The 25,024-nt window shown below is 55.0% G+C and overlaps 8 protein-coding genes across 8 annotated transcripts; 4 read left to right on the forward strand and 4 right to left on the reverse strand.

Annotated features, from left to right (window-relative positions):
• Positions 1–2,018: 2,018 nt before the first annotated feature.
• On the reverse strand, positions 2,019–2,762 carry CkaCkLH20_02877 (uncharacterized protein; the record flags this gene model as incomplete). Its single annotated transcript, XM_038885596.1, has 1 exon — positions 2,019–2,762. The coding sequence occupies one exon, from the start codon at positions 2,760–2,762 to the stop codon at positions 2,019–2,021; it is 744 nt and encodes a 247-aa protein (XP_038748795.1).
• Positions 2,763–4,560: 1,798 nt separating this feature from the next.
• Positions 4,561–5,094, reverse strand: CkaCkLH20_02878 (bZIP transcription factor; the record flags this gene model as incomplete). Its single annotated transcript, XM_038885597.1, has 1 exon — positions 4,561–5,094. One exon carries the CDS (start codon positions 5,092–5,094, stop codon positions 4,561–4,563), a length of 534 nt encoding a protein of 177 aa, XP_038748796.1.
• Positions 5,095–10,606: 5,512 nt separating this feature from the next.
• On the forward strand, positions 10,607–12,076 carry CkaCkLH20_02879 (nitrogen assimilation transcription factor nira; the record flags this gene model as incomplete). Its single annotated transcript, XM_038885598.1, has 5 exons — positions 10,607–10,727; positions 10,777–10,799; positions 10,918–11,203; positions 11,444–11,679; positions 11,753–12,076. The coding sequence occupies 5 exons, from the start codon at positions 10,607–10,609 to the stop codon at positions 12,074–12,076; spliced, it is 990 nt and encodes a 329-aa protein (XP_038748797.1).
• A 94-nt stretch (positions 12,077–12,170) lies between these two features.
• On the forward strand, positions 12,171–13,077 carry CkaCkLH20_02880 (C6 transcription factor; the record flags this gene model as incomplete). The annotated part of the gene is made up of 2 exons (XM_038885599.1): positions 12,171–12,502; positions 12,567–13,077. The coding sequence occupies 2 exons, from the start codon at positions 12,171–12,173 to the stop codon at positions 13,075–13,077; spliced, it is 843 nt and encodes a 280-aa protein (XP_038748798.1).
• A 323-nt stretch (positions 13,078–13,400) lies between these two features.
• CkaCkLH20_02881 (amidohydrolase) lies at positions 13,401–14,681 on the reverse strand (the record flags this gene model as incomplete). The annotated part of the gene is made up of 1 exon (XM_038885600.1): positions 13,401–14,681. The coding sequence occupies one exon, from the start codon at positions 14,679–14,681 to the stop codon at positions 13,401–13,403; it is 1,281 nt and encodes a 426-aa protein (XP_038748799.1).
• A 1,551-nt stretch (positions 14,682–16,232) lies between these two features.
• On the reverse strand, positions 16,233–17,110 carry CkaCkLH20_02882 (WW domain binding protein 11; the record flags this gene model as incomplete). Its single annotated transcript, XM_038885601.1, has 2 exons — positions 16,233–16,975; positions 17,038–17,110. 2 exons carry the CDS (start codon positions 17,108–17,110, stop codon positions 16,233–16,235), a joined length of 816 nt encoding a protein of 271 aa, XP_038748800.1.
• Positions 17,111–17,669: 559 nt separating this feature from the next.
• On the forward strand, positions 17,670–19,729 carry CkaCkLH20_02883 (serine threonine-protein kinase dbf20; the record flags this gene model as incomplete). The annotated part of the gene is made up of 3 exons (XM_038885602.1): positions 17,670–18,225; positions 18,273–19,311; positions 19,366–19,729. The coding sequence occupies 3 exons, from the start codon at positions 17,670–17,672 to the stop codon at positions 19,727–19,729; spliced, it is 1,959 nt and encodes a 652-aa protein (XP_038748801.1).
• A 1,881-nt stretch (positions 19,730–21,610) lies between these two features.
• On the forward strand, positions 21,611–22,494 carry CkaCkLH20_02884 (uncharacterized protein; the record flags this gene model as incomplete). The annotated part of the gene is made up of 3 exons (XM_038885603.1): positions 21,611–21,784; positions 21,883–22,171; positions 22,229–22,494. 3 exons carry the CDS (start codon positions 21,611–21,613, stop codon positions 22,492–22,494), a joined length of 729 nt encoding a protein of 242 aa, XP_038748802.1.
• Positions 22,495–25,024: the final 2,530 nt, after the last annotated feature.

The raw sequence follows: 25,024 nt of genomic DNA on the forward strand, positions 1-25,024 counted from the left end.
CCCCCCGGCCCTGGGTTCCCCCCCCCCCCCCGGGGCCCCCCCCCGCGGGGGGGGGGGGGGGGGGCCGTTTGGATTCAATATCTATAACCTGCCTCTTTTCAAAAGCCGCAGCAACCTATCAATTGGAACAGTAACAAAATCTTCCCTCTCCTCCCTCAACAGAATTCCCATCTCACACTTTCTGCCCCCATCGGAAAGGAGAGAAGAATGTGCGGTCGGAGCGGAGTCTCCGACGGCGGGAGCGGGGAGGAGCACACCAACAGAAGAAAAATCATCGGCGACAACACACGTGCCAATGTCGGGATTTTCCATGTCGTCTCTCCCACGTCACACGTGCTTGACACTCAAAATTCGGAACCGAACGAGTCAGAATGCTCGGCCGAACCAGCGCAGACATGGATTTCCGCCCAAGCTGTACTTTTTTCCTCGTCTTCTTCCAGGATTGCAGTCTTTTTTTTTTTTGTTCGTATCCTGGGTGGTGCCTAGCCGCAGTGCCCCTCACTCACTCGCATGCAATGCCTGCCAGCCATGCCCGACCCCGCGCGCGCACGTAACGCTGCAACCGCATATTCCCTGCTCGACGTTGAATTTCCTCGTTTTCATAGGCGAACGAACAGCCCGGGCCTAGACCTAAATGGCTGTCGTTGCGGCTGTCGCGACAGAAGCTTGTTATTGCGGCGTGCGATGAGTCAAATCGCGGGTAGTAGCACGTTGAAAAAATTGCCATCTTGATAATATGTGAGTCGCCCCTGATCGAATCGGCAGCCGAAACCATCCTACCCGTGGAATGTGACGGCCCGAGTCCTTGTCGCTTATACCGCGACCCGTAGGACTGGCATGTTTACTCAGTGCCTTGCCTAAGGTAGATGAGATTGCCACGACGGTCAGTAACCCTCGATGACTGGCAGACAGGCAACCTTCACGGGCTATTGGCCTAGTCCTGAATAATGGTCTCCCGTGACCCGGCTTCAAGTCTCGAGATCTATTGCCATCGTCTCCGTGAAGGCGCGTATGAAGCCCGATGCACACCGCCTCGTCTGCGTCACGGCGCCATCTGGGCGTTCACTTCGCCGCAGAGGGACCAGTCATAGTCTTCGTCGTTTGCTTTGAAATACTTTTGGATTCAGTGAGCCGTCGGCAGTTGGTGCGCTGCTTCGACTCCCTAAAGTAAGCTTGTCGCCCCTAGAAGCATGACGGGCGTCCCCCGTCTCCAACCTTTGTCGCCCGCTTTCTGGGGCCAGATATAATCGTGATGTAAAAAGAGTCATCTCCCATAGCCTCAACGCCTGAGTGTTGATGCATGCTACCGCCGCCTCGTTCGTGCGCTCACTACTCTGGTGCTTCGGGACGAGCTCCCGAGGGCATCATTGGCTCGACCTGGGAGCTGAGGACGGGTACGGAAAACAACACCTATGTCCGTACTTGCCGCCTGAAGCACCACCCAAAGATAACGAAACTCGACTCGTCGAACGAAATCCTTATCCGTTTGAGAAACTGACGTGGGGGTCATCCCTTACCCCATGTTGTTACAAGTCTCGGTGTAGGTCTGGCCTCGTCGCTCTTGACGTGCAGACCCCGCCGCGTATCCTGAAGTTGCTTCACCCGTCCGATTTCCAGCCTCTGTCGTCGGTCCGCGCCATCTTCCAAATGGCGTCTTCAATATCCATAGAGGAAGAACATATGATCCTCTGCAAGCGAAGCTGAAAAAAGAACAAAAACGTCGTCAATTTGGCCTTGGGGTATCGTCGTTGAGAAGCCCCTGAAGAAAGCTCCCTGGTCTGGCTTCCGGCGCTCCATTGACTACGCCATCCGTGTCTCCGTCTACCATTGCATCTGGCTGTGCATTTGCATACGGTTCCTGGACGCCATCGACCATTGTGAGGGCATTTATCTGAAGTCTGATTGTATCCAAGAACGCTGACCGAGCCGTTGCGTCGAGTTTTGAAACCGCCGATTTTCTGATGTCTCGCGGTCAGTCTAAAACGCTGAGAGGGAAGCCCTTGGGCTGAATGTCCAAATTACAATATGCTGAGCAGAGACGACAGTTCGTCCATGGGCATTTGGCCCTGAACGACCGAGTCTGATGCTCCAGGGGCGGGGGAGGCCTGTTCGGATTTGGCAGAGGCGAGCGAGATCAAGACGTCGGCATTCTTGATAAACTTGACCAGATCGTCCAGGTCGGTCTCGATATTGGCGGTACGCATGCGCCTTATGATTTCGATGGATTCGGCCTCGGAACGCATCGATAGGAGGCGGAATAATTCCTCAAAAAGAGAGAGGCGACGTTGCAGCTCCTCGTGCTTGGTTTTGAGGGCGGCAAAGCGGGTGACGTCGGGCCCTGCATCGTACTCACACCTGGTGCGACCCATGCCGGCACACAAGGAGCAGACGGGTCGCTGGCCATCGCACTTTGATTTCCTCCTCCGACACGAAGTGCAGGCAATCTTTGTCTGGGGACGACGTCTCGGTGCAGAGCCAGTAGCACTACCACCGGTGGCAGATTGCGGGGTTGATTCTCGCTCGGAAGAGGCACTGCTGGCTGCGGCTGGGCCTGCGGGCAGAAGCTCGCGCTGTGGTTTCATGGTGAGGGTAGCCTCGACCTTCAGCCTTGGACCATGGATAGGCCTGGGCGTGTCCCAGGATCGCCAAGGGCTGGTGGTGATGGGAGTAGGCGTAGGCGTTTGCGCCTGGGACTGGAAGTGGTAGGGCGTGTAGCTGACACGGCGAGATGTGCGCTCTGGCAGTAATTGATATGGCGCCAGTGGACGACGACGACGAATCGAGAGAGGGCAGAGCGGGCCACGACCGCAAGTCCAGTGGTGCTGGACCAGATCCAGATCCGCCCGCCGCGTCGCTAAAGAAGTCTCGATTTGTCTTGACGGTGCGCGTCATTCTGCCGACCCGCCGGCCATGCTGATGCTGAAAATCGTGTCGTGTGCTGTTGTATTTTTCGGGTTGAGTGATGCGTCCTGACTGACCAGGGACCCAAGATCGAATTTCCTTGGAGCTCGCACGGGAGAGAGGCGACGGTATGACGAAATGACGAGATGCTGGCCCTATTTCCGTGCTCCGGGGGGGCTGCTGGCCTGGCTTAAGCCGCTGGACCTCTGGACTCAGCAGGCAAGGTAGTACGAGAGGAGGTAAGATGGACAGCGAGAGGTGGTAAGGTAGGTAAGGTAAGCTGGGCAGCTGGGCAGCTAGGCCGCTAGGCTGCTTGCTGCTGGGCTGGCTGGGTTGGCTCTCAGTCCACCCAGATGGATTGATCCGGTCCCGGGAGACGGGAGGGACGGGAAAGAAAGCTATCGTCCGCTTTCCCCTTCAACCGGAGGATAAAGAAATAAAAATAAATAAAGAAAAATTTCAGATAAAAAAAAACGATGGATGCAAATTGGATGTTGAGTTTAGCATGCAGAGTTCCCCCAAACCCATGGACTCTTCTGGGCGCGGCTAGGCCAGGCCATCAGCTCGGAAGAGCGGCGTAGCAGTGAGTGCACCATCTGCCCACCCACCACCAAGGGCAAGGGTGTCGCTGGGTACAACAAGTCTCAATGGCTATCGAGAGTTTGCTGGCGCATCGGTACCCTAGCTGTCGGTTCCTGTCAGGCGTCTAGGATTGGACGCTTCCGACCGTCTGTCGTGTTGCTCTCGCCCACTGAAACCCGGCACACACGCCTGGGGAATGGTCAAGGGCGGGATCTCAGATTGCCCGCAGAATGCTTTTCGCTCCTGCTGGTTGGCTTCTAGTTTGTGAGACAAGGAAACGGCAAAAGCAAACCTGCAAGACCTAGGAGATCAGGACGGTCGGCGAGCAGTGACAATATTATATCGACCGTAGCGGACGGAATACATGGCAAAGCTCAAAGCTCAAAGCACATGGAAATGCTGTGCGCAAACTGCTCATGGTGGAAGTGGCGCTCGGCGAAGCGTCCGAGGGTTTTGGCCAATCATGTTCATTGCTGCGGTGATAATCGTCATCGCCCCGCCACAATCGGGAAGCATTCGATGTACATCGAGATGCTGCTCATAGCTGTGGGCCGTTCGGCACAAGCAAATGAGTCTTCCTTCCATCTGCATGCGGCCATGATCAGTTAAAAGGCTTCAAAAAGTGAAGACTTGGTCCGACACGAGTTTTGCTCAGATATGAGCCACATCCATTTATGGTCATGCATATGCGAAATCAGATTGCATAGAGCAAATTGTAGGGCCGTTCGCTTGACGCGGGGAAATCGGTAGGAAGGGGTGGTGGGGGAGGCTGTCAAAGGGAAGAAAAAAAATAAAAATAAAGCATGGGGAAAGAGGAAAAAAAAACTAAAAAAACTTACAACTGCTGCAACGAGTCGTTTTCCCGACGACGTGTTCATGGAACCTCGTATGCTTCTTTTTTACAGGAATTGCGTCAGTACCGCAGCTTCTTCCGAATCGATTCGAATTTCGACGCCCGCTTGAGCACACTCGATGCGTGCCTGCTGTTGGTATAAGGTTCGAATGGCTCAGTCGCCGTATTACACCACTTCGTCGAGATAGCCGTCGAGTTGCTTTTTCCCCCATCAATCAATGCGCCTATGATGGTACACGGGCACCAGAAATGCTGACACCGCTAGCTGCTCTTGCAATGTATCCCTGGATCATGTCGCAGTCGCAGTCGCTGTGCTGGAGAATCTGGTTCTTCAGGGTGAGAACTTCGTTCTTGAGCGCCGTCACGCACGCATCGAGGTACATCCGTTCTTGTGTGACTTTCTTCTCTTTGTTGGCCAGGTCGATTTCGTATTGTTTCGTCTTTTCTCGACAGCGTTTGGCCGCTACCCGGTTTTTGGCTCGATAGGTAGTCTTTCCCTTCTCCGCGCGAGGTCGGCCAGCTGGTTGCACTCTCGGCTCGACATCGTCGCCGCTGTCCTCGATAACATGGACACTATCGTCGGTCGAGGTCGCGGGCGAAGACTGGCCGTATGAACCTCTGCGTTTCTTCTTCGGGGCCTGTCCAGGGGCAGACGAGGAGGAGCTGGGTCGAGTTTGAAGTCCCTTTGACCGGCAAGATGCCGTGTTTGCGTTGTTTTGCATCTGCGTTTCGGGAAGAGGTTGCCAATCCGACGACATGGCTTGTGAAAGGTGCGTAGTGGAAGCCGGCCATTGAGTCTGCTGACTAAAATCAGTCGACTGCAGCGGTTGAGGCTGTTGTTGATGGTAAACAGGCCAACTGGTTGTTTGGGATGGCCACCTCGCGACGACGCCGTTCGCAGTTGGCTCAGCAGCCCCAAAGGCCAGATGTCCTTGCCGCTCATCCCATGGCAAGGACCCCAGTGCGTCGCAGCTGTCGTCTTGGGCATACAAGGGCGTTACCATCTGGTTGCCCCATGCAGGCCACTCCCGACAGACATAATCGTTGGTTGTGGAAGACAGGTGATTCTGATCTGAAGTCGCAGGGTGAAAAGGCATTGACATGCCGGCCATGTTGGCTTGGTCAGGGTAGCCCGACTGCGTCATTGTCTCCATGCTAGAGTAGGGTAGTCAGTCGGCTGGATAGTGTCCTTAGTTTGCGTGACAGTGGTGATGTTGAGAACTTACAAGATCAAGGTGGATACGGCCAGGATGGGACCAGCGCGAAGGTGGTGGTAGCGGGATCGCGGAAGAAAGCCAAAAGCCTAGGTAATCTGGCCGTTCTCTCTTGGCTCAGGGACCAGCGGGCGAATTAAGCGAAAAGGCGAGAGAACCTGGAAGTGGCCCCAGGTTTGTGGTGGATGGCGTGGGAGGGACGGAATCGCAGCGCAGGGCGAACAAGGACGATATAGCGGAGGGGTACTGATGGCAGACAGAAACGATTGACGAGCGAACAAGGACAGATGCGAGTCGGAAGTCTATAAGAAGGAACGCATAAGGGTAGGCAAGGGGCGGAAGAACGGGGATGGTATATGATGACGAAGAAGCTGGAGATGCAACTGGGGGGGGGGGGCGGGCAAGGGCACGTTTGGCCGGCAAGACGGAGCTCGGTCCAGTTGCGGAGATGACAGCCCTGGCAGAAAGCAAATTCCAACTCTTGGACCAAGGCGGAAAAGAGAGGTATACCGTATCACGCAGAGGGGGACGAGCTGGTGGTGCTTGGTGGGCATCCATCGCAACAGGGATTCAACATCCCGAGCCCTGCAGTGAAAACCGGACAGTGGACAGGGTTGGACAGGTATCGGTAAGATGGCGGAGAAAAGGTAAGGTATGGAATGCTTTCGAGTTGTGTGGTGAGCCACGGTGTTATTGAAACCGGCAGAACTGAGAAAAACAAATAAGCAGGGGACGGGACGAATCAAGTACAGAGTACCTGACAAACAAAACGGAAAGAAAGATCAGCAGAAGGAGAAGAGACGGGAAGTCTTGAAGAAAAGCAGCTCGGACGGGAACAAACAAGAAAGATACCTTGAGGAGAAGAAGAGAAGGAATGGGCGACATGTCGACAGCTTAAGGTAAAGGCAAGGTACAAACAAGTTCGTTCATGACAGGACGTGATAGGCCAAGGAGGAAAATGACGGGCTGGACGGTTGCAAGGAAAGCAGAGGGACAAGTCATTGGCAGCCATTGGCAGATGCCTGAGCGCACGGAATGGCCTCCGGGGCATTTGGAGTATTTGATTGGCTCCGGACGATACTCCGGCTGCTAATTTTGACGAATCGATCGGGAAGGAGCCCAAGTCCGCCGCCCCCCTCTTCCCTTCCACGTCCAGTGTTTTCCCCCCCAAGCCTCAAGGGCCCCTTCCCTTCCTTTTCGCCTGGGTCCTAGCCGGAGGACCCTTCACAGTGTTTTCCCTCAGGTACGGATACAGCTGTGAGGTTTCCAAGGTTCTCTAATCTCTTGGGCCTTCCCGTCACCCTCCACAGGGCAAGTGCAACCCGGCAGGGCGGACACCGGACACACCTTCCCGGCAAAATCTCATCGACAACAGCAGATTCGGTTTTCTTGGGTAGGTACGGAGTATTCTGAGGGAGGTACAGTATCCGTACTTGCCTTTATCTCATGCTTAAATTTTGCCATGTCTTCACCTTCACCTTCACCACCACCATCATCATCACCATCCATCAACTTTTGTTCTTCAACAACACAGGCCGTCGGGCTGCTTTGCGGTCGCGACGTCCTGGGATACCTCACGGGACTCCCCCACGATATCACACCTCTCCTTGTACCTGTTACGAATACTTGGCTCGCCTCACCAACACATCCCACAGATGCTCCCGTATCGTCATCCTTGCTCGTCAAGACGGAGCTAAGACCGTCGCAGATTTCTGACCAGTGGCCAACTTCCGTCTCGCCGATCGCTCCCCGACGCGAGGTCCAGCCCCGGCCAAACCGCTCGCAATGTCTGCGTGCTTTCGCAGCTTCAACACCTCCGAGTCTTGGTGTTGACCTTCGCCGCGGCCCGAGGTACCTCCCTACACACTCGCCATCTCATCCTTCCGCTTACTCGTTGACGTCCAAGTTGAACGCAATCCGCTCATTTCAAACCACACCCAACCCCTCTTTCAACTTGAGAGAACACGTCTTCTGTTCCCGTCTTGATCTTGATATTTGCTGGTTTGACAGGCCCACACTGTCCCCGATATGCTGGTCCCCTAATACTACCCGTTCATGTAACGATACCCTGGCTAGATCAGGCACCGCCATCACGTTGCTACCTGACGACAAGACTGATACTCATCTACGAGAACTTCCAAATTTTCGCCAAAGGCCACGCAAGTCTGCGGGTGCGAATCGTGCTGCCATGATGGCTGATTTGCTGGGTGTCCCTCCGCCGTCTCGCCCACGTCGCAAGACCCGATGCTTCTTCTCCAACACTCAAACTTGGAAACGCAGCACCCACTAACCCGCATTGTTTCTTCTGCCGATCGCCCACGCCCGAGGGGAATCTCAGTGTACGGATAGCTGTGTGTGCCTACCTACCTAGGCGACCAAGGCTTAGCACCCACGCAACGCAATGCCATCTCGCCCGCATCTCACGCTATTCTTGCCTTAGCTCAACCTTTGGCCAACGCGAGCGCATGCTGACGTCCCCGGGGCTAGGGCGCCATACACGGGAAGAGCCTAACGAGAGTTGAGATGGCGAGCTGGCACACTGGCATGGCACACTGGCAAGTTTTCCATGGAACACGCCACTATCTAAAGACGACTCCGTCTTCCGTCCTGGCAAGAAAGCCAAGCCCTCAACCGGAACGACCATGATGGTGGGGAGCAGCATCACAACAGGGGGTTGGAAGCACCTCGAACATCGCCTACAGATAAGCCCAACTAACCTCTACACCATTGGCTCGGACTGCCACTCCGCGCCGCACATTGAAAACATGCGATGAGGCAGCCGAGACACAAATGCAGAAGTTGCTGCTAACGTGAACCTCTAGCAGTCAAATTCCGGTCACCCGTGCCACTTTGGGGGCTTCTCCGCATGACACTGGAGTTCCCTGCCGCCATCTTCATTCCAATCAGAGCTTACAACTTTCTCCCGGAGTCGACTCCGTATGCCGCCACCAGGTATTAGCCGCAGGCCACACAGGTTGTCTTAGTGTACATCGTCCGGACTGCCCATGGCCGATGTTACTTGGTCTGCACCAAACTTACGCTCATCCACCACACTGCAGATTTCGGGCTGGGGTGCAACAGAATGGAGTTGTGGTGACACGCCGCCATGTCATGAGAAGAAGAGACGTAGAAAAACGGTACTTCTGACCAGCACTCCCCAACGCGATTACCGTGTTGTCCTCAACTAGGCCACGCAGCGAAACATCTCCATATCCATCCACGCTAGTGATTCATCGTAACCGAAGAGTGAGCCCCGGCAATCTCTAATTGACATTCCGCCCTTTTCTTTTCTTATTTGTCTACATCCCCAAGAGCATGCGTCAACGAGACGCGTTGGTCCACACGCAGTCCAGACGCTGGCTTTGGTGGGCCGTAGGGTTGTTCGCACATGAAGCTTCCTTCACGTTTTACGTCTCATTAAGCTCGGCGACCCAGCAGCCCAGAGAACCCCTCGCCGTCTCGAGCGAACGGCACCATCTGTTAGACATCTGAGATGTCAAGGCCCTGCTTGCACACAACGAGCTATCTTCTTCCGGGGAGCCAGAGCAAAGTTCAGGTCAAGTATGGAGTGAGCAGCCAGCAGATGTTGAGATTCTTAAGCATGTTCTCGTTTCCTGTCCGCTCATTCCTCATTCCCGATCTCGAAGGGTCAAGACGCTGTGGAAAGCCGAGCTGCGGGGAGACTCACGCCGGTATCTTCTGACGTTCTCAGGTCAGGATACTCTGTACTCTGCCAGACTAGAGGGCGGGAAGGCGGAAATGGGACTGTACTGCCTTCCCAGTCTCGAAGGAAGAGGCCGTTGTTTCCAAGGCGAAGGTGGGAGGGGGGTAACCAGTTTGCCAGTGCGTCTCTGCGGATTGCCACCCACAAAGCCCCGGGACATCCCCCCCTGTCCACATCAGATGTCACAAATTGGTCAAACTTTTCTCTCCGTTTCCACGCGGTTCAAGTATACGTAGCATTCACATCAAATGCCTCTTCCGAGTAGCCATTCGAGCGAGCAGGGGATTATCGGTTTCTAGAGACGATTTAGACCTCCTTAACACAATCGCCCTCTTCTCTCTTGCTTCACTCAAGGGGCGATCACGGCGAAGATGGCATGAGGTTATCAATAATCCCTCCGATTAACTATTCGTGAGGATACTTCTCAGTCCTCGACGCCACAAGGCCGTGATAGGACCTACCTACGGCAGGATATCAGACACGGTCTGGCCCTCAATCGTCATGATTGGCAAACAGTGTAAACAGTGACACAACCCACGCAGACCGAAAATACCGCCAGGAGGGAAGCGAACCAACCCTTGAACGCGGCCGCAGGCAGGGTTCCTCCCGGACGCAAGCACAGCGAACAGAGCCAGAGCTGCTTACTCATCTGATGACTTAATCTCGACATCGATGTCCCGTCACATCTGTCGACAATCCCTCTCCTCTCGTTTCTCGCCGGACTCGCTTCCGGAGCCGTTGAGCCGCCTGCGGAAACTAAGCTCCATAGAACCAGCCAGCCCGCGCGGGACCACCATCACGCTCTGGTAACACCGCCCTCTGAGGCACTGTTCAGATCTTAACGTTCCAGGCTTTTTCTTTTCGACTTTGCGGGGTGTTCCATTGACCGGTGGCCCCCCGTCATCTTCGCCGGCGTTGGGGGTGCGATCTGACACCAAAGTGAACGAATTCCCCATCAGAAATATCGTCTTGGCGAGTACGGTCTCCGGTCCTCGACTTTTTGTACATATACGAACATTTGCTCCTGCAAACTTTCTCAAGGCTTCTCCTTTGAATCATCGCTCATCTTCTCGCCTTGCTTGCCTCCTCACTGCCCCTTTTTTCAAACGTACTGACGGCTGTCATTGCCCCGCTCTTATTGGTTATTAGACCACGACGGGATCTTGGGGACTCTCTGTCGATTATTCCTCTGACATCACATTACCTATTTGGGTAACTTATGGCGCGTCAACTGGAGAAGCCCGACACCTACCTTCTCATCACTCAGTCCTACTTGAAACACTCTTCGACTTCCTCCAGCGTAGTCAGAATTTCACATTGAAGAAATACTCGATGGCACACCAGGTCAAGCTGCGACCACTCTTACCGCACACCTCGAACCGTCCAAACCCGCCCTCCGACCCAGCCCCGCTTCCAAAGAGAAAGAGACCACAGGTCTCCGCCGCGTGTAATGGTACGGACCTCACACTTGATCGTTGAGTATTTAACTAAAATGCTCCCAGGATGTCGGAAACGGAAAGTCAAGGTCAGCCAACCTCATAAGATCACTGGGCTTCTAGCAACCCGCCAGCCAGAGTGTTTCCAAGAAAGTTCCAAGAAAAGAAAATGAGACACAGACTAACCGGGACAAATCGCAAAAATAGTGCGACGGCGTCAGACCGAGCTGCTACTCGTGCTCCTACTCCAAGATCCCATGCGTCTACCCGGTTCCGGAGGGCCTGTCCCAGAGGGAGGCCCAGAAGCAGAAGCTCAGCGACGTCTCCAAGGCGCACGAGAACAGCCACAGGGTGCTCCAGCTACTCAGGGCGAGCCAGGACGGCTTTTCTTATGAGATCCTGCAGCAGCTGAGGCAGCCCGGACATCTCGACGATGCTATTCAAGCAATAGCAGACGCGAGTCTCTTATTTCCTCAGGGCGACGACCATGCGCGTGAGTCCGTCTTTCGGTAAACCTTTTTGGGGAATCTCACACTCACAAGGCCCCTTTATAAAGTAGAGTTGTCTCAGGCTTTTCAAGGAGGAAACGCCCAGAGACCACGTGGTCAACGTCCAGCTGGCAGGTAAGCTCTTAGTCACTGCAGTCTCCTTCTGGAGACGATTGTTTTACCAATCCACACTCGCCTAACATTTCCTCGTGGTAGTTACAACACATCCACGAGATTCCACCCAGCTGAGAATGCCGACCCGGGCATCACCCTGCCCCTGTCCCGCTGGACGACCGTCTCGCACGACGACAAGCTGCTGACCCGGCTACTCGATCTCTTCTGGGCCTGGGACGGCACCCTCTCCCTCCTCGTAGACCGAGAGCTGCTCGCCGCCGAGCTGAGCACCGGCGTACCGGGGCCGGGCGAGAAGCACCGCTTCTGCTCGCCGCTCTTGATCAACGCCATCCTCGCCGTGTCATCTGTCAGTAGAAAACCCCCGTGCTCGCTCGTTTTGTCATTCCCGCCCGTGTTGACTCTCCGTGCCCACGTTCTAGCTACACTCGACCAGGGACTACTCCGCTTCGGCGGGCGAGGCCCTGAGTCTCTCCCAAAAGTTCGCAGAGCACGCGTTCGACTTGATCGAGGCGGAAAGGGACTTGGGCTCCCTGACGCTCATCCAGAGCGCCGCCATCCTCTGGGTCTACGCCCGTAATGAGGGGTCGCAGATCTCGCAGGCCAGGGCCGCAAGACTGGCCGACTTGATGAGGCAGTTATGGTCGGCCTTGTTCGATTCCCTGGAACAGCAGACATCACGCGACTCCAGGCTCCGGCAGGCCATCTCGCAGATCTCGTGGGGGTTCTACTGCTTTTTTGCGTAAGAAACTCATATACTGCTCCCCCTTTCTTTATTGCCACCCTATGACTAACTTGAATTGTTTCTTCAGAAAAATGTCACTTACGTTTTCACCAAAAATGCTAGTCTCAAAACCTCTCATCATGAAGACCTTCGAGACTCAAGACGAACCCGTCCCTGGATCTCCGGCCTCCACCACCACCTCCGATGCGGTCAAAGATCCCGTAGCCGCCCAGGAAGCATGCAAGCTCCAGCTCTTCATCGCCGAGTGCTCCCTCTGCGAAATCATCGAGCAGTTCGTCTCTAGCTTCGTCCGCGGCGCGTCTCAGCGCGTATTCCTAGACGGCGGGCGTCGCACGGAGCTATATAACAAACTCCTCTGCTGGAAACTTTCCCTCCCGGAAAGCTTCACCACGGGAGACAGCGTTCTGCCTTCTGTTTTACTCCTTCAGTACGTTGAAGCCCCATGTGCCCATGATTAAAGGACTTACCGTCCGGCTAACCCCCAGTGCCAGATCAACGTACGACTTCGTATGCCTCAAGCTCCTCTCGGCCTTCACCGGCACCGACTTCGACGGCCGCAACGCCGACGCCCTCCTCCACCTCCACGCCAGCTCCCTCGTCAACACCCTCTGGCTCCACCGCAGCCTGCACACCCTCCGCCACGAGTACTGGGCCGCCGAGCACTGCGCCTTCGCCGCCCGCGTCCTCCTGTCGCGTCTCGAGTCCGCGCACGACATCGTCGCCAGGGCGTGCTGGCTGCTCTGCGAGATGAGCGCCGGCGGCCTCTCGGCCCGCGCGGCGCAGCTGCTGGGCGAGATCGAGGAGACGGCGAGGGCGATGGGAGTGCGGGTTCCGGCGTACGGGAGAGCGTCGTCGAGGTCGCCCGAGGTTGTCGATGTCGCGCCAGGGTTCGTCGTGAGGGGCGCGCGGGTGTTTGATGGTTCTGTTCGTGGCGGCGTGCTGGGGGACCGGTGTGACGTTGCTTTCAGGGGGAATATTTGTGATGTCCGACCAGGAATTTGAGGTTTGGGGATCTTGGATGAGGGAAGGCGGGTGGGATCTATTGGCGGAGTTGGGGCGTGTTTTTCATATTCTGCGGTAGAGCGGTACATCGAGGCTCCTGTACAAGGAGTAGTACACGGAAAAAAGTACTCTTGCGATCAACCAGCTCACCTGGGTAGACACGGCATGAGTATCAATGTTCATTTTGGCTCCTATCAAAAATGCAAACCGGATATCCATGCCGGACCCCCCGCACCTTGAACGAACAACGTGCGATCCTTACACCTTAGCCCGACTCAAAGTGACACATCTTCCAACACCCGCTCCCCTTACGTGATGCCATCTCAAACCGCCAAGTTCGCCGGCTCAACATCCTCCCCCTGAATCCAGACCCGTCTGATATTCCTCGTCGCCGATATGTCCTCCAGCGGGTTCCCCTCGATGAGCAGCAAATCGGCCCTCAGCCCGCCCCTCACGATGCCGCGGTCGCCGAGCCGGAACGCCTTCGCGGCGACGCACGTCGCGGCCCGCAGCGCGTCGAGCCTCGACAGGCCCGCGTCCACGAGCAGCCGCAGCTCCTCGTGCAGGCTCTCGCCGAAGGGCACCTGTGTCCCCGGCACCAGGTTCGCGGTCGTGCCGGCGCAGACGGTCACGCCGGCCTCGTAGAGCGTGCGCACGCTGTCCGCCGCGTTGCGGTAGTCGGAGCCCGAGGTCGCGCCCGGGTTGCTGCGGTGCCGCGAGCCGGCGTCGGGTTCGGTCTCGTCCGTGGTCGCGTCGCGGCCGCGGGTTGCGAAGGAGGAGGCGGGTAGGCCCTCCGTGGTCGGGAAGCTTGCCCGGGGGACGCTTTCGCCCGAGAATGAGGACATATGGGTGCTCGTCGGCGTCCGCCTTTTCATCGTGCTCAGCGTTGGGACGAAGACCTTGCCCTGGGCAGCCATCTCACGAGCCAGGTCGGCGTCCAGGGGTTCGTCGAGCGGCGCGTGGGCGAAGATGTCGAAACCCGCGCGCATACCGCGAACGTAAGACGCCTTGCCGGTCGTGCGCGCGATGACGAGCTTGCCGTGCGCGTGCGCGGCGTCGACCATGGTCTTGAGGAGGGCGTCGTTGGGGGAGTCCCGGTCGACGATGACTTTAACGAAGTCGGCGCGGTCCGGCCCGCTGGCCTTGGCGGCCGCGAAGGCCACGGCGTCGGCCGCGGTGCGGATGACGATGCCGTCCGGGTTGTCGTAGACCTGGGGCTGGTGGTCGCGGGCCGGGGTGGCCTCGGTGCCGCTGGTGAGGACGGTGGGGAGCCTGGTGCGGCCGGCGGCGTAGACGCGGAGGGCCTGGCACTGCTGGGTGTTGCTGCTGAGGTCGATGACGGTGGTGACGCCGTGGGAGGCGAAGGTGGCGAGGGCGGCGTTGGCGCCTTTGATGTTCGCGTAGACGTCGATGAGGCCCGGGATGAGGGTGCAGCCGTGGCCGTCGACGAGGACGTCGGACTTTTCTTCCGGGTCGTCGTCGTCGGCGGCGGCGGTAGGAAGGGCCTCGATGTTGCCGGCGGAGCGGGTGATGACGACGTTGGCCGGGTCGCGGAGCGCGTCGCTGTCGAAGACGCGGACGTTTTGGATGAGGATCTTGGTCATTGCCTTCTTTGTGGTGATGGAACTCGTTGTGTAAGATGTCGCTTGGATGCAAGTACACGCGGCTGCGTTGAACCGGTGGCAGGGACGATCGGCTCTCGCCGTTGGCAGCGGAGAACTAGGTAGATGTCAGAGAATTGGATTAAGTCTTTGTGCCGCAGAAGATGGTCAGCGATATGTCACATATGGCACATTAATGACATATGCGCTCAGTCTGCGTTTGCCAATCTCTCAGTCCGGCCGGTCAACTCCAGAGGCTAGCTGCAAGATAGGTATCAACAGGCAGTGGATGTCGGTTCCACAGTGACAGGGCAATGAAGTCATACAAGAGGTTACTGCACAAATATTGCTTGCTTTAGGCGCGATTCCAAACTGTTCATACGCATCCGCTCCCGTCCTGCACCACGCCTAGGGGGCGAGATACAACCAGCACGAACTTCTGGCAGGCAAATGCCAGCGCCTATTCCCTCCAAAGCCTGTCTGGGAACCGGAGCAGGTCCGGACATCGAAGATGCAGTGTACATCTGAACGTTTCCTGACGGGAGACTCTGTTGCCAACAAGGATTGACGTCAATTCTGAGTGATGGGGTTCTTGGGCCTGGCGAGTGAATACATTCGTTGACCAATGGCGAAGAGGCTGCCGCCGGAACCGACTCCTAACCAGTCATTTTGTGTAAGCTTCGAGGCGGAGCTGGTGCCGCGCGCTGCATGTGATTGGTCGGATGCCATGATGCTTGTCGATGACCAGCAGCCATGTCATGACGGGTTCGGACGTCTCCATCGGGATGGGAACCAACCACCAGAAAGGTTACTTCACTCGGCGAACAGCATCGCATCACAATGTCCTCCAATTCGGTTTACGCTCCGCAATGCACCTACGAGAATGCGGGTCCTGTTGCGTGCCATATTTGGTCACAGCAGTCTTTTGACCTGGCGCGAAGGGGTTCATCGGCTGCCCATTCGTCGTCGAATCTTCGTCCACACGACATGTTTGCTGCAATCTGTAGATAGATAGAACAGTTTCGCTTCTGAGGAGCTCACATGCTAAAGTTGGATGACTGTCTGTTTGTAATTGAACTTGATGTATGGCGTGCGCTCTTCCAGGATGTGTGGCACTGGCGACTGAAAAATGAACAAAGATGTAATTGGTTTTTCGACAGTCTTTCCGCCGGGGTATAATATTTCGCTTGGCTTCTCCACGCCCTATTAAACAGCGCAAGGATCGACGGGCCTGCATGAGGTGTCAATATGGCTACGACCAAGTCCACAATCGGAAATCGAACTTTGACGCAAAAGTACCCGCAGCCTCCATCGAATCTCAGTATTCTCCTGTATCAAATGTCCATCTTCGAAAGTGAACTCTGCCCAAAATCAAGTTGCTCCGTAGCCTGGCTGAGTCTTATCTGCAAAGCCCCGTGTCGGAGTTCGTGATGGGTATTTGATATAAGTCGATGTATTGGTATCGGCTGTCGTGCTGGCGTGTGTGCTTCCAATAGCAATCTTCTCCTCTCACGGACCTGGTGTGACAATCATACTGGGTTTCAAAAGCCGTAATCAACCCATGTTGATATCGTCATCGTCTTCCACCTCCTCCACCATAACCTTCTTAGGCCCACTAGGTTCCGTGTCCTCGGAAGCAGTTGCTGGTTTCAAGTAACCTTCTCGCTCGAGTCTGTCTGCTTCCTCGGGCTCCATCAGGCCTCCCTGGCCCTTACCCTTGTCCATCTTCATTCGGACCGCGGTAGGCACAAAAGCAGACACTGCCTCCTTCTGCAAGTTGCGAACAACTGGTTTCGCTTCGTAAACCGTCTTCGGCTCTGGTGCTGGGGTCGCGGGCTTCTTCTCGTTGCCTTCCGCCTTGCCCTCCGCCTTTTCTTTCTCAGCCTGTTCAGCCTGCCGGCGAGCACGTCGCTTTGAGTACCACTTGTCGAGAACTTCCTTCGGGACGGGCGGCGGTGTATCTCGCGGCATAGGGATGCGCTTTACGTCATCGGGTACGTCTTCGTCGCTGGTCAACTCATCGTCATTTCGTCTGCGTTTCCCTAAGACGCCTCCTGAGGAATCGCCATCGCGATGGAATCCGCGGCTGAATGTTGGGGCATTGTCGCCAAGGGCTTCGCGCGCCTTCTTCACGGCTCGTAATTCCTTCTCGAGTCCTTCGAGGACTTGCTCTTCATGTCGGGAAAGCTTTCCACCTCCTGTTGTTATCGCTTTGAGGTCGTCGATCTGTTTTTGGATTCGTTCGGGGTTGCGGCGAGCGAGCTTTTCGTTACGTTGAGACTGGATGGATGCCTTGCCTAGAGTCAAATGTTAGCGACGTCGAAAAACCACCCGTGCCGAGTCTTGGAAGTTGGGTTACCTTTTTTGATCGCTTTGGCCTTGTCAGCTTTACGCTGGGCCTGTACTGGATTGTAGTTGCGTTCTTTCGGCATCGTCAGTGTTGTGTGGGTGGGTGTTAAAGACGTAAAGATGAGTGTCGCGGTCGATGTGAGGTCGCGATCCAGAAAGCTTGCTTCAATCGCGATAATGGAGCTTCTTATCTAATCTTATCAGCTCACGTGACGCGTCCAATCAACAAGGGGTCGATTGTTGCCCCTGCGACATTGTTGACTTTGGACCCCGCAGCAGCCCAATAACACTGTTGCTTTGTTCCCGCTTCCCCCCTAAATTAAATCGGTGTCCACCCAGCGATCGACTGTGCAGTGACGGGCTCTCTTGGGCAGATCTTGGGCCTGACTCCATCAATCACCCTGGACTCCCGTCCCAAATTCAACCCCACGGCGGAGAAGATAACAACACACGCCTCGCTTGTTGCTGCTGTTAGCATCTGCTATCCGTATCGCGAGTCCTGAACTTTATCCGTACCTTGCGGCGGTATCGATCCTCCCACTTCCTCTCCGTCGGCCCCTCCTAATCGGCTGATCGTCTCATTTATTCCCCTTTCGCCGCCCTCCCTCGATTGCTTTTTCGAGCATCAACAACACCGCAACAATGTCGGGCTTCATGTCCAGCTTTCTCCCTGGAGGCAGTCCGTCGAGGCCCGAGACGCCTACGAGAAACAGCTTCATCAACCCCGCAAGCACGCCTCAGGGCAGCCCCAGCAAACGGACGGCCCCTCCAGGCGCCCACGAATTGCCCGACGCATTCGACAGCGCCCTCAAGTTGAACACTCCTCTCCTCGAGAGACCTAGACTCGAGCGCCCGCTGAGTGTCATCAACACACCGCAATCCCCAGGAAAGGGCAATCTGACCGAGTCGAGCCCGAATGTCGAAGACAGCGTCCTACACAGGGGTGTCGCTTCCACTGGCAGCCCCTTGAAGAAGTCTCACGGCCAGGAAAACACCCCTCCTGTGTCGCGCAAGGGAGTGGGCGAGTCACCTTATCAACAAAGCCATGCGGCCATCTCCCGCGGCGAGCTGTACCAACCCAAGGAGAAGCCAATCACTCCCAGAAACAAGTTCAACACCCAAAGGGCGCTTACTCCAGAGGAATTGGAGATCCTGCAGCGTCCCAACGTCCGCCGCCTGGTCAATGTTACCCAGCTATGTATGCTAATTCCCGGTCTATCGTCGATTCAAGCTAACATGCTCCAGACTTCCTCGACTACTACTTCGACCTGCTGACCTACGTTGGCTCCAGACAAAATCGCCTTGTGTCTTTCCAGTCCGAGATCCCGCCCCCGCCTGAAACCGATGAAGCGACATACAAGCAGATGTGGTCAAAGTACGCAGGTCGAGAGCGCGCCAACTTGAGAAAGAGACGTGTCCGACTTCGCCACGGTGATTTCCAGATTCTGACACAAGTTGGCCAAGGTGGCTATGGTCAAGTTTTCCTGGCTCAGAAGAAGGACACACGCGAGGTTTGCGCCTTGAAAGTCATGAGCAAGAAGTTGCTCTTCAAGTTGGACGAGGTGCGCCACGTGTTGACAGAGCGCGACATTCTCACCACGGCCAAGAGTGAGTGGCTGGTCCGGCTGCTGTACTCCTTCCAAGACGACAAGAGCATCTACCTCGCTATGGAATACGTTCCGGGTGGTGATTTCCGCACTCTGCTCAACAACACTGGAGTTCTGAGCAACCGTCATGCCCGATTCTACATCGCAGAGATGTTCTGCTCTGTCGACGCCCTCCATCAGCTCGGCTACATTCACAGAGATCTGAAGCCAGAGAACTTCCTTGTCGATTCCACAGGCCACGTCAAGCTCACCGACTTCGGCTTGGCGGCAGGTTTCCTCGCACCGGCGAAGATCGAATCCATGCGAATCCGCCTGGAGAAAGCTTCCGAGACGTCGGTCCCATTCGGAAAGCCAATGGATCAACGAACAGTTGCCGAGCGACGAGAGGGTTACCAGACGATGCGCGCCAAGGATACAAACTACGCCAAGTCCATTGTGGGCTCGCCTGACTACATGGCGCCAGAAGTGCTCCGAGGAGACGAATATGACTACACTGTGGATTACTGGAGTTTGGGATGTATGCTTTTCGAGGCCTTGACCGGATTCCCGCCCTTTGCTGGATCTACCCCTGATGAGACCTGGCGAAACTTGAAGCACTGGAGAGAGGTCCTGAAGCGGCCCGTCTGGGAGGATCCTAACTACTTCCTCAGCAACCGCACATGGAACTTCATCACAACGTAAGTGATTTAACCCCGCTGTTTTTTCTGAAAGGCTCTAATCCTGTCCTTTAGTTGCATCAACTCCCGGTCCAAACGATTCTCTACTATCAAGGAGATCTATTCTCACCAATACTTCGCAGAGGTGGACTGGGACACCCTTCGCACCACCAAGGCTCCGTTCGTTCCCGAACTCGATTCGGAGACCGACGCGGGCTACTTCGATGACTTCAGCAACGAGGCCGATATGGCCAAGTACAAGGAAGTGCACGACAAGCAGCAGGCGCTTGAGAGCATGGCAGACCGTGATGACGAAATGGGCAAGAGTCTCTTCGTCGGATTCACGTTCCGACACCGCAAGACCGGAGATGATGGAAGTCCTCGCAAGCCGATTCCATTCAACAACAGCAATGAAGATACCTTTGGCACAATGCTGTAGAACCAGTCAATGTGGCAAAGGGCGCAGTATCAAGCGGCGTATCAGGCGCGGAATCAGGCGCAGTACATGCAGTACTCGCAGTATACGCCGTATCCGCAGTATCAATGGTTTTCACGGAAGAGCCTTCGCTGAACCTGGCGTCGGCAGATTCCGTTGATGATGATGAGGCAGACGTCATGGAACTACAATGATGAAGGCAGTGTTGAAGGCGGACGGGCTTCTTGTATGAGTTTGGACAGCTGCACCCTGCACTGCAGCAACGGCATGTTTGAGATGAAATATCGGGCTGTTTTCTTTTTGCGTTGGAGTTTGCAGAAGGACAGGATTGGGATGACATGCCTGCTGCATACAAAGCAGGGACTTTTTCTTGGGTCGGGATTAATACACGGGATGGGAAACGGCGTTGCAGACGGCCGACATCCGATATCATGTTGTACTAGAGACGATTAACACACGTAGAAAATTGGTCTTATTCCCATTAGATCGGTGAGTTATCGCCGGCTTGCCGACGTGAGTCGATCTTCCGCGTCATCCGTTGAGGCTGGCGCGAGACAGGTGTAAGAGTTCCTGCCTTAGTGTCAGCCGAGATGACCACCACGCCAGCCTCGTCTCTCGGCGCGACGGCGACTAGTCTTCGATATGCTGCCAACTTGACAGGCGGCTGGGGCTTGGTAGTGGAGGTGACCATGATCAGCCCGAATCGAGCAGCAGCATAAGCACATATTCTGAAACACAGTCTTCGGTCAGGCCATGTATCGTTGGTCGACTTCTCGGCGCCTCGACAACGATTGATGGCTCACCTCTGCAATGGCTCCTCCCTTGGTGGCTCACTGTCGTTGAGTACGGACAACGGCTCCAACGGCAGTCTTGCGCAGCAGACGCAAAGAGCACTCTCATTCGGACGAATCGGCACAATTACGTCAAGTTCCCTTCTCGCAGAACACTGAGCGAGGATTCTAGAGCTAATGCGTACAGGATACGCGCCAGAAAGAAAGAAAAGATGGAAACAGAAGCACAAGGCCCCAGTTAGCCGCCTCTCCGGAGGACCGAGCCAACGGCGCCTGCAATGGTGGTTGGCCGGTTCGACCCTCGACTAAGACGGCTCTTCACCGACACTAGCGGACGTTCCCCAATGCCCATCCCGGGACGACGACCGTCAAGCGTGTGTACCACGACGCAGCAACCCAACGAGTAAACATGGAATTTTTTTCTTCCAACTACCCGCATTGGCTTGCTTACCATACCACAAGCACCAATTTTCTGTTGGGCAACCATCGTTCTGTTTCTCCTGTCACACCGCGCTCGGTCGTGAGCGCCAAGCTGCCATGCAGGGCCGCGCGGTGGCCCTACACCTTGCCGTCTAGTGGATGGCAGGGCGATAGTGAGAGAGAGAGAGGTACGACCTGCTTGGAAGGAATGCCGTTGATGGTGAGCAAGTGGAGCAAGTAAGTGGTGGAAGAGGAACCGGCCGCGTGGTAGGATTCTGCGGAAGTCCAAAGAGCTCGCATACGCGGTGTCCGTGAACCGAGGGGGCGGACAGAGGACCAATGACGATGTCATTGCTTTTTTGGCCGTACGGCTTCTCGGGACCGAAAGCAAACAGAGCTACACGGTGAGGAAGGGGGGCGTTAGACTGGCGCATAGCCTCTTCTTGTCGTCGGATGGGAATTGATATAAAGGACTTGTTCGATCTTCGTCCGTTATTGTTTTCAGTTCAGATCATCATCGCATCCTTTCGTCGCAACATCTCGCTTCGGATTTCATTCTTCAGACTAAAAACAACAAACAACAAACAGTATACACAACAAGAGAGTCAGAGACACTCATTGCTGCAAAGCTTACCTTCTCTAATCACAACAACAAATCACCTCAACAGACAAGATGAAGGCCGCCGTCGTCGCTTCCGCTCTCGCCCAGGGTGCTCTCGCCCTCGCCCCCGGCTATGGCAACGGTAACAACTTCGGTCCCGATCGCAACATGACCGGCTGGGGTGGTTTCGGTGGAGGTTTCCCCGGTGGCTTCGGAGGCTTCGGCCACGGTCCCGCGAAGTGCGCTGTACGTCCTTCTCCCATCCCATCCCCGTCTATTCTCTTCTGTCCCAACTTGGGCCGAACTCTACCTGGACACAACAAAACTGACATGAACACCAACAGGCTTCTTGCTTCTCATCCCACTGGGCCACTGCCACCCCTACCCCCGCCGCCTTCTGCTCCGACGCCCCTGCGCTGAAGTCCTGCGTCAGCTCCGCCTGCGCCACCGAGACCGCCGCCCTCTCCAAGTGGTCCTCCGTCTCCTCCTCCGCCTGCAAGGCCTTCACCGACTGTGCGACCAAGAGCACCTTCACCTACAGCGGCGGCTGGTGGGCCACCAAGACCGACGACGCCGTCACCATGACCGGATGCCCCGTCGACGGCTTCTGGGGTCCCGGCGGTGCCTGGGGTGGTAAGACATTTCCTCTCCTCTCATCTCTCTCTTCACTCGCTAATCCTACTCTTCTAGGTATGGGTCCCGGCTGGGCTTACAAGACCGAGACCGACATCGTCACCAGGACCATCTCCCAGGACGGTCGTGTCATCACCACCGTCGGCCCCCAGACCGTCGCCCAGGCCGTCTCCGGCAGCAGCACGCTCCGCACGACCTTCGCCGGCGCCTTCGCCGCCCAGGAGACCGGCACCACCACCAACGCCGCTGCTGGTGTCGACCGCAGTGTCAAGGTCGCCGGTGTCTGCCTCGGTGCTGCCGTCGCTGTTGTCGGTCTGATGTAAGAAGCTTCTTACTACCTATCATCAACATCTTCCTTGTACACCTTATCCATCACTCCTTCTTTCCCCTTTCATGGACACATTGAAACGGGGAATGGGGTATTGAAAAAACATTGAGTCGGAGCAAATAAGGGATCCGGTTTTTATGGGGGTTTAGGTTCATATTCTTCTTCTTTCTATCATTCCTTAATGACTCGGAGTTTGCTGGGTGGAAGGATATTTCTTAAGGCTGGATACCTTTGTATTATAACGATATTTATGACGGTGGATCTCCTTGGACGGAGATGATTACGTTCCTTACGATATAGACTAGTCACGGCCGGATACCATGAAAGGAATAGAATAATTCCTGCTTAAATCAGTCTAAATTGTGAACTCAGTGTTCAGGTGTCTTTATCACATGTTGAACATTCAAATTGCTTCCACAGTTGCAAGCTAAAGATTGAGAGTTCAACCCTAATGATCGGAATGATTATCGAATAAATGTTGGGTCAGTCACAGGCCATAAGTTTCAAATGTTTATGGCCATGGCTTTGACAACCACCTGAGCTGCATTTCTTCCGCCAGTCTATCATACAGCCTATCCATTCTCACACTATAGCCTCCATGGTCTGGAAACGCGGCGTCACAGTCGAAGGCCTCATATTCAAGTAATTGGTACAGATGAGAACATATTATCATAGTGTTCATGTACCATGTTCATTATTGAAACTTGTTGGGCTAGACTCCCTCCCTGACAGCTCTTTCTTCAACAGTCCTTTCAATATCCCAGCAACAAAACTGGCGCAAAGGAACCCACAGCTACAACCCTTAACAGCTTCACAGTCCTGGAGTCCTTATATCTTAAGCTCCTCGTGATTCATAGTACTGCACTCTGGCATCGGCACATCTCTGAGCTGTATCAATCGCGCGTCTGGCTGACTTTGCTATCGTCCGGTGGCCATCCTGAATTATTCTCATTAACATTTTCAAGTAAAACCGGAAACTGCACAAATCCGACATCTGTGACCGCACGGGAAAGCCGATCCATTCGGCATCCTGGACCAATGCTCGTCTTAGGAATGACGATACCTCAGCGGCGCAGAGGAATCGCAAGGGGTCGTTTGCGGTTCCCAAACATGTCATATCGAAGAAATTGATGCGCGTTTATGCGCATTTATGTATAGTGAGTCTCTCCTACTATGGACCATACGAAGGGGTGTGCTCCATATCTCTGCCACTGTCCCGCCCATTCGGCAAAGGATATCTCCCGCTGGCCACTTGAATGTACCAAGCAGAACAGAATTCTCCGATGAGGTTCTCATTCAATCAATGGTGCTCAACGATCTGGTTATTACGCCTGGCGCAGAGAGAATGAACCGAGTTGCTGAGGTGATATATTCCTCGTCCATGAAGCTTCAGCAACACCGTAATCGACTTCCTTGTCGTCCAGCAGCACTCCTAGAGTATTAAAACGAATATCACTGATGGTTCAGCCAGAAGCTTGGCGGACTGATAGCTGTGACGAGTTGGGTCATTTAAGCATGCAATCCAATCTCGAAGACGACGTTCAATTTCGACGCAGAGCACTTGCCCTCTACATGGAATTGTACGTCTCATAGATGGCTTCTCACTTGAATATATACGCATGTCCAAAGATACTGTGACCGAAATGTCCCATGGCTTTGCATATTCCGGGCCCCGTACGGTGGAAGTTTTCCGCCAAGAGACCACTTTGCTGCTCCTAGTGTGCCTTTTGCGTACAACAGCAGATTAAGACGCAGAATTTCACAGCCATATGCGGCCGAATCGCTGACATGTAAGAAGTCTTCGCAGGCATCAATTATGTGCTGTGAACTACGCGTCGTGATTCAAGCGTGTAGCCCGAGGATTGCCATTACATTTCATCTAACACTTTTGGACCAGCACACTCCCGAGCGAAGACAGAAAGACCAGACGGTTCCTACACGGCAGTCATCCGGGCGTCGGAGATCACAGTTCAGGTTTGGCCACAGTCCATGATGACATGTTCTCTAATCGCAGTAACAGAGGCGGTTCAGAAGATGAAAGGCTGCAAACGAGGTGTCCAGGCCTCTACCTAGCAGACATCCCTTTGCGAGCCGGGAGGACATGGACCAGTGCGTTGATTGGAAAGGACCAGAATACGGCGTGCTTCAGCTTGATTCTACTCTTAACATTTCAATTTCGATATTCGGGTCGCAGACAGCGTATTCAGATGATGCAAGCCGGCTGCGGAAAGCTTCTGTCAACTTGTCATCGACCATGGGATGACGCCACGAGTACCAGAGATCTCCTAGTAGCTGGAAGAGAGATATGAATCATGACGAAGGAGATCTCACATTAAGCACTAACCAAGAGAATGGGAGAGCAAGTCACGATGCATACACGGACACAATGGAAACCCTCTAGCTACTACTTAACATCCCTCTCCCCCCATATCAAGGTCTCCTTAGCTCGACCCGCGGTATCCATCGTTATCTAGAGCCCAGATCTTCGCAAGAAATAGAAGACGTAGGAGACGTGTTAGTCTGCA

The sequence above is a fragment of the Colletotrichum karsti genome (genome assembly GCF_011947395.1).
Source record: "Colletotrichum karsti strain CkLH20 chromosome Unknown Scaffold7, whole genome shotgun sequence".
In the NCBI taxonomy this organism is placed as follows: domain Eukaryota; kingdom Fungi; phylum Ascomycota; class Sordariomycetes; order Glomerellales; family Glomerellaceae; genus Colletotrichum; species Colletotrichum karsti.